The sequence below is a fragment of the Bos taurus genome, chromosome 13 (assembly GCF_002263795.3).
Source record: "Bos taurus isolate L1 Dominette 01449 registration number 42190680 breed Hereford chromosome 13, ARS-UCD2.0, whole genome shotgun sequence".
Classification (NCBI taxonomy): domain Eukaryota; kingdom Metazoa; phylum Chordata; class Mammalia; order Artiodactyla; family Bovidae; genus Bos; species Bos taurus.
In genome coordinates this window covers 65,759,886-65,774,096 of record NC_037340.1, presented here as the reverse complement: position 1 = coordinate 65,774,096, position 14,211 = coordinate 65,759,886, and the positions used below count along the sequence as shown (strand labels likewise).

Below are 14,211 nucleotides of genomic sequence, written 5' to 3'. Positions count from 1 at the left end.
TCTCCCTCAAAAGTTGAAATTTTGCGAGTCAACTTTAACTCTGAATTTCATCCAGATTATGAAATGGTGACAAGAGTAATTACTTTGCCCTATTGCCTTGTCTGCTTTTAATGTGTCCTGTTTTGCCCCATCTGTTATAGCTCCCTTTTCATATCATCTGAACTTCCCTGACAGCTTGCTATCCCCCACCCCTTCACTCCACACCCACCTCCCGCCTTTCCTGCACACACTATCCCCATTAATTATCAGATCTTGGGAGGTCCTGCTAACCCCCAGGGCCAAAGTATAAATTGTTTTTTACTCATTTCTCAACATAGCTGAGACCAAGCTGGAATACTTAAGCAAGACTGTACTAAAGGCTTGGATATGACAGAAAGAAGGCTCCAGCAACTAGATTGTTGGATGACTGGTTGTTGCCCATTCTCTTCAGTTTGGATTCTCCTGTCGTGTCACTCCTCTGGCAGAGGCTGGCTTCTCCCTCTCTCTTTACTCTTTCTCCAGAAGTAAGACATGACAGAGGTCAAAGCCTCCTTAAATTCACTTTCAGAATAGGTCACTGCCCAGAAGGAATCAAGTCTAAAGTTAATGTATGTTCCTTCTCCAAGTTTTTGCACTTTAAATATATGTATATAAACATATGCAGTCTATGCAATGTTGCTTTTTAAAGAAATCTGCATATGTAAATCATATGTCATATACAAATCCTTCTGTGCTTCTATTCAGCATTGTTTTTTCAAGATTTTCTCTGTGTATTAATGCTTATAGTTCTAGTTCATTCATTTTTATCTATCTCATTATGTGAATATGTCATAATTCCATTTTCAATTTCCTTATACATGACTGTTTATATGCTGCTTTCAGTTTTTTGATGTTATAAATAAGGCTGCAGTGTGTATGTATATATGTACATATACATATATATATATCTGCATATCTTTTTGTGTGTTTGAGTATGTTTGAGAATTGCCTTAGATTATACCTAAAAGTAAAACTGCTGTAGGGTACACATTGCTTAACTTTGCTCGAAATTACCAAATTATTCTCCAGAGTAGCTGTTCTTGGTTACTGCCTACCAACAGTGTATGAAAGTTCTTGTTTCTCTACACCTTGGCTGACAGCATTATATGACTTAAATTTTTTTGCCATTCTGGTATATATGAAATTACATCTTATTGAATTTAATTTGCACTTTTCTGTCTGCTAATAGAGTTAATATCTTCCTCGTTGATTTTCTTTAAGAGCATCCTATTTATTTCTTTCACAGTACTGATCACAAGCTGTTGTTATGGTTGGTTGGTTGGTTGGTTGGTTTTTTTGTCTGCCTCCGAGGCAGTGGCACCCCACTCCAGTACTCTTGCCTGGAAAATCGCATGGACGGAGGGGCCTTGTGGGCTGCAGTCCATGGGGTCGCTTAGGGTCGGACACAACTGAGTGACTTCACTTTCCCTTTTCACTTTCATGCATTGGAGAAGGAAATGGCAACCCACTCCAGTGTTCTTGCCTGGAGAAACCCAGGGACGGGGGAGCCTGGTGGGCTGCCGTCTGTGGGGTCACACAGAGTCAGACACGACTGAAGTGACTTAGCAGCAGCAGCAGTAGCATGTAGAGCATAATCTCTTTGAGAGCAGGGGTCACGCCTCTCTTACTGTTTTGTGCCCAGAGCTCAGCCCAGGGTCTGGTAGTAGGAGTTCAGTAGATGCATAGTTGTTTAGTGAATGAGCCTGGTGGAGAGGTTCCTCACTAAGTCTGACACTGTGTGTTAGTCTCTCAGTCATGTCTGATTGTATGTGACCCCATGGACTGTAGCCCACCAGGTTCCTTTGTCCATGGAATTCTCCAGGTGAGAATACTGGAGTGAGTTGTCATTCCCTTTCCCAGGAAGTCTGACATTTACCACACAAGAAATGCTCATACAGCAACAGGAATTTGTGTCTCTATGTTCCTCCATCTAAACCCTATACTTAATTTCATAACCAGTTCACAGGACCTGATTCTCTCCTTCATTTCTTGTTTCCCTTTTTTAAGCCTTTGAATAGGAGGTAGCAAGCAGTAATAGAGAAGAGCAGAAATACTGAGTCATCTGTGGTTTGATTTGATAGAGATATCTGCTCCAGCCTGGGACCTATAATTTGAGATGCACTGATGTTCAACTAGTGTAAGATTGGTCTCTGCCGTACATGAGTGAAGAAACCAAGGCTCTGTTGAGGTTTATTGTTAGGTTGGAAGACCTTTGCCTTTGTTGGGATTCTTACTCACAGTTTATTTCATCTACTCTAAGACTTACTGAGATAGGTAAAGACTTTGTCAGCAAAATTCAGTAGGCTAGGCATGATAATGTATTTTTAAGAAACATAGACATTGAAGAAGACTAGAATAAATTTCAGTTACTTTTCCTACAGAGTCTTTATTTTCCACCCAGTCACTCTTAGCACTATCCCAGCACCTCTGACTGCATCTTGTCCTGGCTTAGTCTGACACTGTTTCCACTGTTTCCCCATCTATTTCCATGAAGTGATGGGACCGGATGCCATGATCTTTGTTTTCTGAATGTTGAGCTTTAAGCCAACTTTTTCACTCTCCACTTTCACTTTCATCAAAAGGCTTTTTAGTTCCTCTTCACTTTCTGCCATAAGGGTGGTGTCATCTGCATATCTGAGGTTATTGATATTTCTCCCGGCAATCTTGATTCCCGCTTGTGTTTCTTCCAGTCCAGCATTTCTCATGATGTACTCTGAATATAAGTTAAATAAGCAGGGTGATAATATACAGCCTTGACGTACTCCTTTTCCTATCTGGAACCAGTCTGTTGTTCCATGTCCAGTTCTAACTATTGTTTCCTGACCTGCATACAGGTTTCTCAAGAGGCAGGTCAGGTGGTCTGGTATTCCCATCTCTTTCAGAATTTCCCACAGTTTATTGTGATCCACACAGTCAAAGGCTTTGGCATAGTTAATAAAGCAGAAATAGATGTTTTTCTGGAACTCTCTTGCTTTTTCCATGATCCAGCGGATATTGGCAATTTGATCTCTGGTTCCTCTGCCTTTTCTAAAACCAGCTTAAACATCAGGAAGTTCACGGTTCACGTATTGCTGAAGCCTGGCTTGGAGAATTTTGAGCATTACTTTACTAGCATGTGAGATGAGTGCAATTGTGCGGTAGTTTGAGCATTCTTTGGCATTGCCTTTCTTTGGGGTTGGAATGAAAACTGACCTTTTCCAGTCCTGTGGCCACTGCTGAGTTTTACAAATTTGCTGGCATATTGAGTGCATCACTTCATGGGAAATAGATGGGGAAACAGTGAAAACAGTGTCAGACTTTATTTTTGGGGGCTCCAAAATCACTGCAGATGGTGACTGCAGCCATGAAATTAAAAGACGCTTACTCCTTGGAAGGAAAGTCATGACCAACCTAGATAGCATATTGAAAAGCAGAGACATTACTTTGCCAACAAAGGTCCGTCTAGTCAAGGCTATGGTTTTTCCAGTGGTCATGTATGGATGTGAGAGTTGGACTGTGAAGAAGGCTGAGTGCCGAAAAATTGATGCTTTTGAACCGTGGTGTTGGAGAAGACTCTTGAGAGTCCCTTGGACTGCAAGGAGATCCAACCAGTCCATTCTGAAGGAGATCAGCCCTGGGATTTCTTTGGAGGGAATGATGTTAAAGCTGAAACTCCAGTACTTTGGCCACCTCATGTGAAAGTTGACTTATTGGAAAAGATTCTAATGCTGGGAGGGATTGGGGGCAGGAGGAGAAGGGGACGACAGAGGATGAGATGGCTGGGTGGCATCACTGACTCGATGGACGTGAGTCTGAGTGAACTCCAGGAGTTTGTGATGGATAGGGAGGCCTGGTGTGCTGCTATTCATGGGGTCGCAAAGAGTCGGACACAACTGAGCGACTGAACTTAACTGACTGAACTGAGCTGTGCTCTGACTACATCTTAAATTTTACTCATTGCCTTGGATATGATCCTTCGGGATACAAGGAACAAACCCACCCAAATAGCTTAAACCAGAGGCAGTCCGGAGATGTCTCAGAACTTAATGGCATACACAGTTGGAATCAGGAATCAGAACAGTAGAAATGCTTATTATACACAGTTGGAATCAGTAATCAGAGCAGTAGAAATGCTTATTATAAGCTCCCAAGTTTACTTCTCTTTTCAAGAGAAGAACCAAACTAAGGATGGAATCTCTTAGTCCCAATTACACATTCTTAAGAAAGGGCTTAGCATGGACCAAATGTTCACCGGACTCCAGTGAACCATAACCATAAGGTTACAGTCTGCAAGCCAGGTGGCCAAGAGCCTTCCCTGTGCTGTATGGATGGCACAGAAGGGCAACTCCCAGGGAACGGGAGAGATTTGAGATAGTCACACTCATAGGTGCTACTGAATTTATCAGTTGCTGCACATGCATTTAGAGGATCTGAAACCTCTGCCTTTTTACCTAGCAGCTTCTTCATATCTTCTGCTTCCTTCACTTACCTTTCTCCAGGTCTTTCCTGGCTTCTTATTCAACTTGCTGATCTCACCATAGCCAGTTGTGAATATATTCTCAGCAGATACCCTGGCTTCCCCCACTTAAGAAAGTGAGCTTTGTAGATAAGGTGCATTTTTTCTTCATTTGTTTGTCTGTTTATCTGGAAGGAATTAAAAAATAGGACTATCCTATGTAACATAGCATCTCTCTAGTAGGCTTATGGTTCAGTGATGTGTCCTGCCCCAGCTAGTGGGAAATAGTGGTGAATTCAGGTATCGTGAAACTTCAGCAGCCTGGGCAGTGCATCCTGCCCTTGCTGAGACCTTTACGTTCTCTTGTTACAGGAACATGACATAGAAACAGCTCACGGTATGGTCCACGTCACTATCAGAGGCCTGCCGAAGGGAAACAGACCGGTCATTCTAACATACCATGACATTGGCCTCAATCGTATGTATTTGATTTTATACCGTTCCTTTTTGTTATAACACATAATCTTTGTATATTTTTTAAAAACACAGAAGAAACCCCAGTATTCTAATAGAACATAGGTTTTCTCCTCTCTGCCTTATCCTCGTTGCTACTTGTGTTAATGGCAGAATTGAAGTTCCTGGGAAGTATGCAGCTAAGTGCATTTTGGGGAATACTGGGATTTTATCTCATTTTGTGTCACATCTGCTAAAGGGCTGAAGATTATATGATAGTTGAAGTCAGTTGTTTGTTTTTTTAATTAATACTCTGGGTTTTTTCATATTTCAGATTAGAAAATTCAGAATTTGAGCTTAACTTTGTTATGAGCCCTTCAATGAGTTAGAAGTATCCTTGCTATAGCCTTTCCCTGATGACTCTAAATGGACCTTTCTAGGTGGTAACATAAGATTCTGGCCCTAGCCCCGGGTCCACGGAATCTGCATTACATGTGTTTCTTTCACACTCCTCTGGCTATCAGAGGTGACCTGCATTTGAAGTTACAATCTAGTGCTGGAGCTTTTGAAAAGGAATTTAAGCAGTAGAAGTTGAAGCAGTAACCCTCCCTGCACCTTAGCAGTTTTGCCATGTGAGAAGTTTTCCACATGGTGAATGTAAGCAACAAGAAACTCACTTTAGCCAGGCCTCCTGGGATATGGTCAGTATCTCTGTATCAGGTAGGGAATAAGATACATGAAAAATGACAGTGTTATGGGTATAAGATTGTTTTGTGAAACACCAGGATTGGCTTCTACTCTGTAGATGTTCTGTAGAATTGAGGACTAATTAAATGTTCTTTTCAAGCCGTTGAGACGTCTGGTAGTCAGCCTTTAGGGCAGCTTGAGTCAGACAGTTGTTCAGATACTTGATTCTAGTGAAATAGTGATTTAAAAGGAGTAAGAGAGGACGATGATATGGAATTGATTGAATAGAGGAAAAGTGAGACGAAATGAAGAGCTTGTGACTTTCGAATGTTTTGTTGTTACAGACAAATCCTGTTTCAATGCGTTCTTTAACTTTGAGGACATGCAGGAGATCACCCAGCACTTTGCTGTCTGTCATGTGGATGCCCCAGGCCAGCAGGAAGGTGCACCCTCCTTCCCAACTGGGTAAGGCCACAAGCAAGACCCTTCTGGAAAACAGGCACTCGGAGAGCAAAGCTCCAGTGGGAGCACTAGCCATGTGCTTCCCTCCAAGCTGGTTTTAGCACAGCCTGCAGGTTGTGTCAACCTTGTCAACCAGCCGTCCAGTTGCTTTCTCTCCTCACCCTGGGAGAACTGTCATGGACAGTCTATTCAGGAAGACTGTATGTTTTCCCATATCCAGGATTGGCCCTCCATAAATGGGAGCCAATCACAAGACAGTCATGTCTGGAACACCCACTTCTTACTGTCTTCTGTCTGTCCCTTTCTTCATCTGTTTTAAACCTGTCATTTTTTCCCCCTCGTGGAACTCGCAACTCCCTTTAGACCCAAAACTCAGATTTCTCTGAGCTTCCTGAGAGCACCTCGCCAGCCTGATCTTCAGTCCGGTGACAGGAATTTGAATATCAGTGTAATCATTTATTCAGAGAAGCTGCAGCGTCAGGTAGACGTGCGTTTGACCAAACATGCACGTGGAGCTCTCAGCCTCATCTGCTTTGCGTGGCGGAGCTCCAGTCTCCCTGACTCTTCCCTGGACAGTGTAATTATGGAGGAGACCTTGGGGGAGGAGTGAAACCACAAGCTGTGGAATGCTCATCCTTCCCCTCTTTGCTTATCTTCAGAGCTGCCTTTGCCAGTGATTGCTGTGAAGTAGACCGTTGCAGACAAATAGCAGCTAACATTTACACCGTACTCAAGACAGTAATCTTGAACATTGCGTTACATACTTAACCCATTTAATGCTTAAAACCCTATGGGATAGGTTTACTATTATTCCCATTTTACAGGTGAGGATACTAAGGTCCAAAGATATTATGTACTTTGTCCAAGCCTACATAACAAATAAGTAGCAGAGCTGGGATTTTAACGCAGGCAGTCTGGCTCCAGAATCTGTTATTCACTATGTCCAAGCCATTTCTGTCCCTTAAACACAAACTGGCCAGTGACCAGTTTATATCCAGCAAAATTTAGACACAGTTCCTTTTTTCTGTTTTATGCACAAATGGTTCAAAAGCATGCCAGTGCTTGAAGTGTTTCAAGCAGAGGCAGGCTGACATCTCTGTCAAATGTAGAGCAGAACTGCCACATATGTAGGAAGCTGTCTTAAGATCTCTTTCATCTTTGATGCTGCAGTTTATGTGGACACTCCCTACTTTTCTTGGATTCTTGGTCTGAGTCAGTTTTGGGCTTGCTTGACCATCTTAGGATCCAGTGACTTAGATCAGGAACCAAATTCAAAAGCAAATAATAAAGTAGCTGGGTTATTCTATGCCTAAGTGAAACAAAGCAGCCTTCATGATAAGAGCCCAGGATTTGTGACCAAGCGCCCTAGGCCCAGTAAATGTTTGTTTACTATTGCGCTTAGCTGCCTAAACATAAGCAGCAAGCCAAAAGCCACTTCCTGAGTTGACTCTTAACTGGTAGAAGTTTACTGAACCTGAACCCCAATTGAAGTAGTTATTTGGGGATCAGAAATACCTAAGAACTCTGCAGGCTTCCCTTGTGGCTCAGCTGGTAACGAGTCCGCCTGCAATGCAGGAGACCAAGATTTGATCCCTGGATTGGGAATATCCCCTGGAGAAGGGAAAGGCTACCCACTCCGGTATTCTGGCCTGGAGAATTCCATGGACTAGTCCATGGGGTCTCAAAGAGTTGGACACGACTGAGCGACTTTCACTTTCAAGAACTCTGTACTTTTCTAATTGTTCTAGTAATTGGGAATTGTTGAGTGCATTCCAATTCAGGAGGTATCCTTCTGGATTTCAGGTACCAGTACCCAACCATGGATGAGCTGGCCGAAATGCTGCCTCCTGTTCTCACCCACTTAAAGTGAGTTCATTCTGTAGTTCTTCCATGTGGTTTTTGTTTTTCAAAAAAACACTTTTTTTTTGCTATGTGTCTGATCTGGGTGCTATGATGGTAATCAAAACAGTATGGTCACTACCCTTATGGAGTGTGAAGCTTACATTTTGATATGGAAAATAATTAACAACAGGGAAACAAACAAATAGTCACGGCTTACATTGCTGTAGAAGAAATCAGTAGGGATGTGTGATAGAGAATAAAAGCAGGCTCTACCAAATATGGCTAACTGAGGAATACCTCTCTAAGGAGTCCTTTAGGTTAAGACCTGGAGGGTAAAAAGGAGTTACCTAAATAGAGAGCCAGGACAAGAGGATTCCAGACGGAAGGAATATGTCCAAAAGGCCTGACCCAAGTGAACAAGTGGGAGAAAAGCATAAGGTGATATTTGAGAACTAAAACAAGAACCAGATTACACAGATCTGACAGATCAGGTGAGACTTCGGGATTTTATTCAAAAGGCAAAGAAAAACACTGAAGAGTTTTATGCAGGGGAGTGTATCTGATTTAGTCTTTTAAAATGATCACTCTAGATATGTAAACTGCACATCAATAAAGCTGTTTGCATTTTTCTTTTAATTACTCTAAAGACTTCCCTAGCAATCCAGTGGTTAAGATTCCATGCCTCCAACACTAGGGGCATGGGTTCGATCCCTCGTCATGAAACTTAAGATCCTGCGTGCTGCATGGCACAGCCAAAGATAAATAAATTAAACACTGCCAAAAGGAACCTTTAAAAAAAAAAAAAAAGATTAGCTGTGGAGAGAATCTCCACAGGTTTAAAGAGGGGTAAAAGAGAAAAAGCAGGGGACCAGTTAAACTATTACAACAATCAGGCAAGTGATGTTGATAGCTTGGCACTAGATGCCTCCCAGAGGATGGAATGGAGGAGAAGGCAGATGGAAGGACTGTGAAGGTGACTATAGGACTTGCTGATGGGTTGGGTGTGGAGGTGATAGGAGAGTGAGCTGTCAAGGATGACTCCCATGTTTTAGTCATACTTCACATAATCTTTAAAATCAACTTAGAAGTCATCATATCCTTGTTTTATAGATAGGGAACCCAGGCTTGGGAAGTTAATGAAACCTAACCAAATTCTCCATCTAGTAAGCATCAGAGCCAGATTTGAATCCAGTTGTATTTTTCCCATTATGCCATGCTCCCTTCAAACGAGTTAACCCTATTCATATTGGTGTGTTCCATTTACAGTCTGAAAAGCATCATTGGGATTGGGGTTGGAGCTGGAGCTTACATCCTCAGCAGATTTGCAGTAAGTACATGGAGGATTAGTCTCAACACCCTTAAGGCACTGCCTAGGTCACAGCTCTTACTGCTGTGTTAAATGAGAAGGAACTGTCATGGATCTTATGTCTGTTTTTCTATAAATTGTGTCCACAGATACTAGTTTGTATAAAGCCTTGCTTTGTACTTCTAGCACCTAAAAAAATAAGAGATGCGGGCAGGATATCATCAATAAAAAATAACTCTCAGAGAACATTTAAAGTGGAATTTCTTACAGCCATTAAAATTTTATAAGACGAGCTTATGATACATAATTCACATATATTATAACCTTAACAAAGAGGTTAGAATACAGATGCAGGTAAAAGTTTGTCATAGGCATAGGAAAGAACTGGAAGAAAACATACCAAAATGCTAAGATTGATGATGTGTAATTAGATAATAATGAGATTTTTTTTCCTGCTCTTCATTATTTCTGTTTTATCACATTTTCTATAATGAGCATAATCAGAGGGGAAAAAGTAAGCTGGGAAGTTTTTAGTTTACATAGAAATGTTCTTACTGATTTTTCCAAATGCCTCCTGGGTGATAGGACAATCTTCTGAGGGTGGTATTACCTCTTCATGTGGTAACAAAACAAGAAGTTGCTATTGAGGACAGTCTAAGCTTTAACAGCCCCTTATGTCATGTAGTCCCAAGGGTACTGCCCAGGAGGGTAGACCCACCCTGAGCTAAACAGCTGTGGAGATAGCTGTGGACATCCTCTGCTGTGGAAATAAAAACCGTCTCCCCCATAGATCCTTGCAAGGCAAGGTCATTTGATGGCAGTTTAGGAAGCTGGTTTTTCTACATGCTGAGTTAGATTTATGGAGCTGTTTTTCTAAATATCCTCCCTAGCACCTCTCTGACCTTTTTTAAAAATCTGAGGCATCCATGCCTAGGAAGAGTTGACTAACTACACTCCAGTAGTTTTAGAAGAAGCTGAGAATGGGGCTCTCATGCTGTTGTCTTTGTCTCGTTTCAGCTCAATCACCCAGAGCTTGTGGAAGGTCTTGTGCTCATTAACGTTGACCCTTGTGCTAAAGGCTGGATTGACTGGGCAGCTTCCAAAGTAAGACCAAACAGTATCCATTGGCTCATCCCTTAGTCCCTTCTCAAAATGGCTTATCTGTTTTTTTTTATTTTTTCATTCATACAGTTAAGGGCAAGAAGTCTTAAGTATACAGCTTGATATGAATATTTACACATGTAATCACCGTGTACTCAGTCAATATACAGAATATTTCCAACTCTGCTCTTAATGCTTCCTCCCTTTCCCAAAAAGGAACCATTATTCTGGTTTCTGTCACCATAGATTGATTTTGTATATTCAGAATAATGGAAGGTGTGTTCTTTCATATCTTGCTTCTTTCATTCATCATTGTCTGTGAGTCTCAGTCATGAATGGAATACTATGCAACTGAAAAATTATGGGTTTTTTTGTTGTTTAGGGAAATGAGAAAATTCTCATGCTTAAGAAACAATAAAATTTTTAAAAATACATATATGCATAAGAAAAGAAGGAAAATGCTACTAATAGTTACATCTTTGGTTGGTAGCATTAAAGACAATTCTTATTTTTATTTTATATATTCTATATTTTCCTAATTTTGCTTTGCTTTTATAGTTATTTTAAAATATTAAGCTGTTCCAATTCTACCAGCAGACCAGATTCTGAAAAGTTTATCTATTCTTCCCCACCTTTAACTTCCAGAGAAATGATGTATTTCCTAGCTTTGGATGAAATACATTAACATTGCTTTTGCCAGATATTATGGAAATTCTTTCTTACAGCTGACTTCAAATTTGTTCTAATTCCTATCTAGTATGTGGGTACACTAAAACTTAAATGAACACTCTTAATAACGTGATGAATATTAAATAGGTTATTAAATGATGAAATGAAATAGGTTTTTAGTTGTAATTATCTTTAATTTACAACCTGTGGATCATTGATAACCCAGGTGAAGATTTCTGGGCTTCTTTCTTACTCCATCTTTCCGGGACTACCTGATCCTGCTCCACCCATATCCGCGTCTGTCTGCCTTATCTCATCTTCTCCATCTCCACCCCCAACTCAGTACTTTACCTCTGCGCCAAGTCCACAGTAGGAACTGAGCTTAAAATCAACAGAGAAGGTTTAAGGGAAATCAGCAACATAATGTGAGTTGGAAATTTTTCTGAAAATAGACTAACAGGCTGCAGATCTACACAGATTGATGCTTTTATTAGACGGTGATGTGCATAGCTTTGACGTGGGGAAAATTAAAAGAAAAGCTTTCAAAACGCCAGAACATTCTGTAAACATAGCAGTTTCCTCCCACTCCTTGAAATGAAGATAGCAAAAACTAGAGGAAAGAAAAAAAAATTGCTTTTTCTTTTGGATGACTTGGGAGTAGTTGTAAGTCTATCTTATTAAGCATAAACCCAGTGTAAATGCAGAAACACAGGTAGAAATTAAGTAGCTATAGCAGTGAGCTCTGAGTCCCACGTTCTCAAAGAAGTAACAGCCAGCATTTCTTCTAGCCACCTATTTCAAAGTGGGCCATATTATTACCCTAGAAGGAAGGTTTTGTTTTTTCCTGACTTCTTTCTTGTTCTCAGATTTCTTGGGACCACCATCTCACGAAAATGTGTGACACTGAGTTGTGTTTTTTGTGTTTTTAAGCTTAGCATATTTATAAGGAAGTGCACTAATAAAGTGGACAGATTGATAAAATTTTACCCATGCTCACTCTCTTGACACAAAGTTTTTATCTTTTTAGCTCTCAGGCTTGACAACCAACGTTGTGGACATTATTTTGTCTCATCACTTTGGGCAGGTAAGCGCCTGTTCCAGCCAGGAGAGGGGTGTGTTTATTGGCTTTTGTGTAAAGTCTTATTCACCTCAGGAAAGAAAGGGTTCCCTGGAACTCACTTGATTCCAGTGGGTTAACACTTTCAGTGCCGTGGGAGATGCACATGTCGCCCACCAAAGGCCAGTCTTAGGGGAGGGCATTAACTCAGTGCCACCCGGCTCTTGGCGTTTAGAGAGATGAGAGAAGGTAGCTCCCACCCCGCCCCCAACCCGTTCCCTGTAAGCCGCATGCCATCTGTTTCTGTTTGACGACATCACGTGCCTCACCAAGCTTCTTTAGAGCCAGGATGAGGTCTGGAAAGAAGGGTTGCACAGAAATAGAGATTTCAGAGAAAATAAAAAACAAACCAAAAGACACCACAAATGTTAGTGCTAAAAGAACCTTTTGTTCAAATCCCATGTCTTTCTGGTAAAGAAACTGAAGTCTATAGAGGAAATAACAATTATGTGGATAGCTGTTAGGTGAAAGAGGTCAGGACCCCAGTCCTCTTTTCAGAGAGAAAGTTGAGTAACAGAGAATTCCTGTCCCAATTACAGTGTGTTTTTTCTTACATTACCAAAGAATTCTCAGACACCAGCTGGATGTCCTGTAGCTCAGCTCGATGACACGGTCTACCTGAGTATTGGTCAGATCCCGCAGATTAGAGCTGAGTGCCAGTCACTGAGCCACCACCACTGCTCGCCTCCCCCGACTTCAGCCACTCCAGGTGGTCACCTGTGCTTCTGACCAACCAGCTATAGATCAGAGGTTCCAATAGCCCCCTCCTTGGGTCCAATTTGTTCTCTAGAGCTGCTCACAGAGAAACACTATATTTACCAGACTGGCTTATTATAAAAGGACCTAACTCAGGAACAGCTGAGTGAGAGAGATGCACAGAGCAGTTGTATGGAAAGGGGCAGGGAGCTCCCCTGTCCTCTGGAATGCCCTAGTCTCCCAGAGTGGCCATGCACTCCCCAACCTGGAGGCCCTCCCACACCTGTCTTTTGGGGCGTTATGGCGTCTTTGTTACAGACACGTGATTATGTGGCAGTCAATTCAATATTCACCTTCTTTACCCCCCCAACCCCGGAGAGAAGGGCAGGGTAGGGTTGAAAGTTCCAGCCCGCTACTCACAGGGACTGGTTCCATGTAGAAGTTACTTAGGGGCTTTCCTAAAATCCCATCATTAACCAAAAAAAGATTCTTTATCAGTCTCATCGCAAGGTTTTACAAAGCTCTGTGCCAGGAGGGGGGTGAAGACCAAGTATATATTTCTTGCTATAAATGACAGCATCACAGGTGACCTATGAAGGAGGGAGGGAATGAATGAGCAATGAGCATGGAGAGCTGTGAGGTGTCTGGAGTTGGGGTGAAAACTCTAAGTAGGAGTAATGGATGCTCAACTGTCGCCTGTGTATTAAAGGAAAATGGTCACTGTGGAGAAAATTAACATTTACTGAGTACTCATTCTGTTTAAAGTACTTTGACAAGTACCTTTTAGGCACAAACTCAGTTATTTTTTCACGTGGTTCTATTAAACTTATGGAAAAACTGAGGGCCAGAGAGGGAACATAACTTGCTACAGTTGTCCAGCTAGCAAGTGATCTGAATCCAAATCAGGCTCACTCCAAAGTCCATAGTTTTTTCTTTCATTGAGATTGTATTTCAGCAAAATTACAAATTCACATATATATATTTTTAACATTTAAAAAATTTTATTTATTTTTGGCTGTGCTGGGTCTCTGTTGCTTTGTGCGGGCTTTCTCTGGTTACAGTGAGCGGGAGCTAGTTTGATGTGGTGCACGGGCTTCTCATTGTGGTGGATTCTCTTGCTGAAGCATGGGCTTCAGTAGTTGAAGCACACAGGCTTAGTTTTGCAGCATGTGGCATCTTCCCAGACCAGGGATCAAACCCGTGTCCTCTGCATTGGCAGGCAGATTCTTATCAGTTGTGCCGCCAGGGAAGTCCTCACATACATTTTAGAGCAGAGGAGTTCTGCAGGGCTTAATACAAAGAATCTGTTACTCACCCCATTTCTGCCTCTTAGAGGTAACCACTTTAAATCTTTTAGCAGATTCTTTGGGTTTTGCCTCATTAATTAAGGTATTATTTATATATAATAAAGGACACAAATCATAA

General features: G+C 41.6%; 1 protein-coding gene across 12 annotated transcripts in view; it reads left to right on the top strand.

Annotated features, from left to right (window-relative positions):
* NDRG3 (NDRG family member 3) overlaps positions 1 to 14,211 on the top strand; it is a 63,297-nt gene that overhangs the window by 29,551 nt on the left and 19,535 nt on the right. For all 12 annotated transcript variants that reach the window (XM_025000557.2, XM_025000554.2, XM_025000558.2 and 9 more), the window contains 6 exon segments: positions 4,826 to 4,931; positions 5,938 to 6,058; positions 7,859 to 7,921; positions 9,164 to 9,224; positions 10,221 to 10,307; positions 12,001 to 12,057. In XM_025000557.2, coding sequence (XP_024856325.1) covers positions 4,826 to 4,931; positions 5,938 to 6,058; positions 7,859 to 7,921; positions 9,164 to 9,224; positions 10,221 to 10,307; positions 12,001 to 12,057 — 495 coding nt within the window.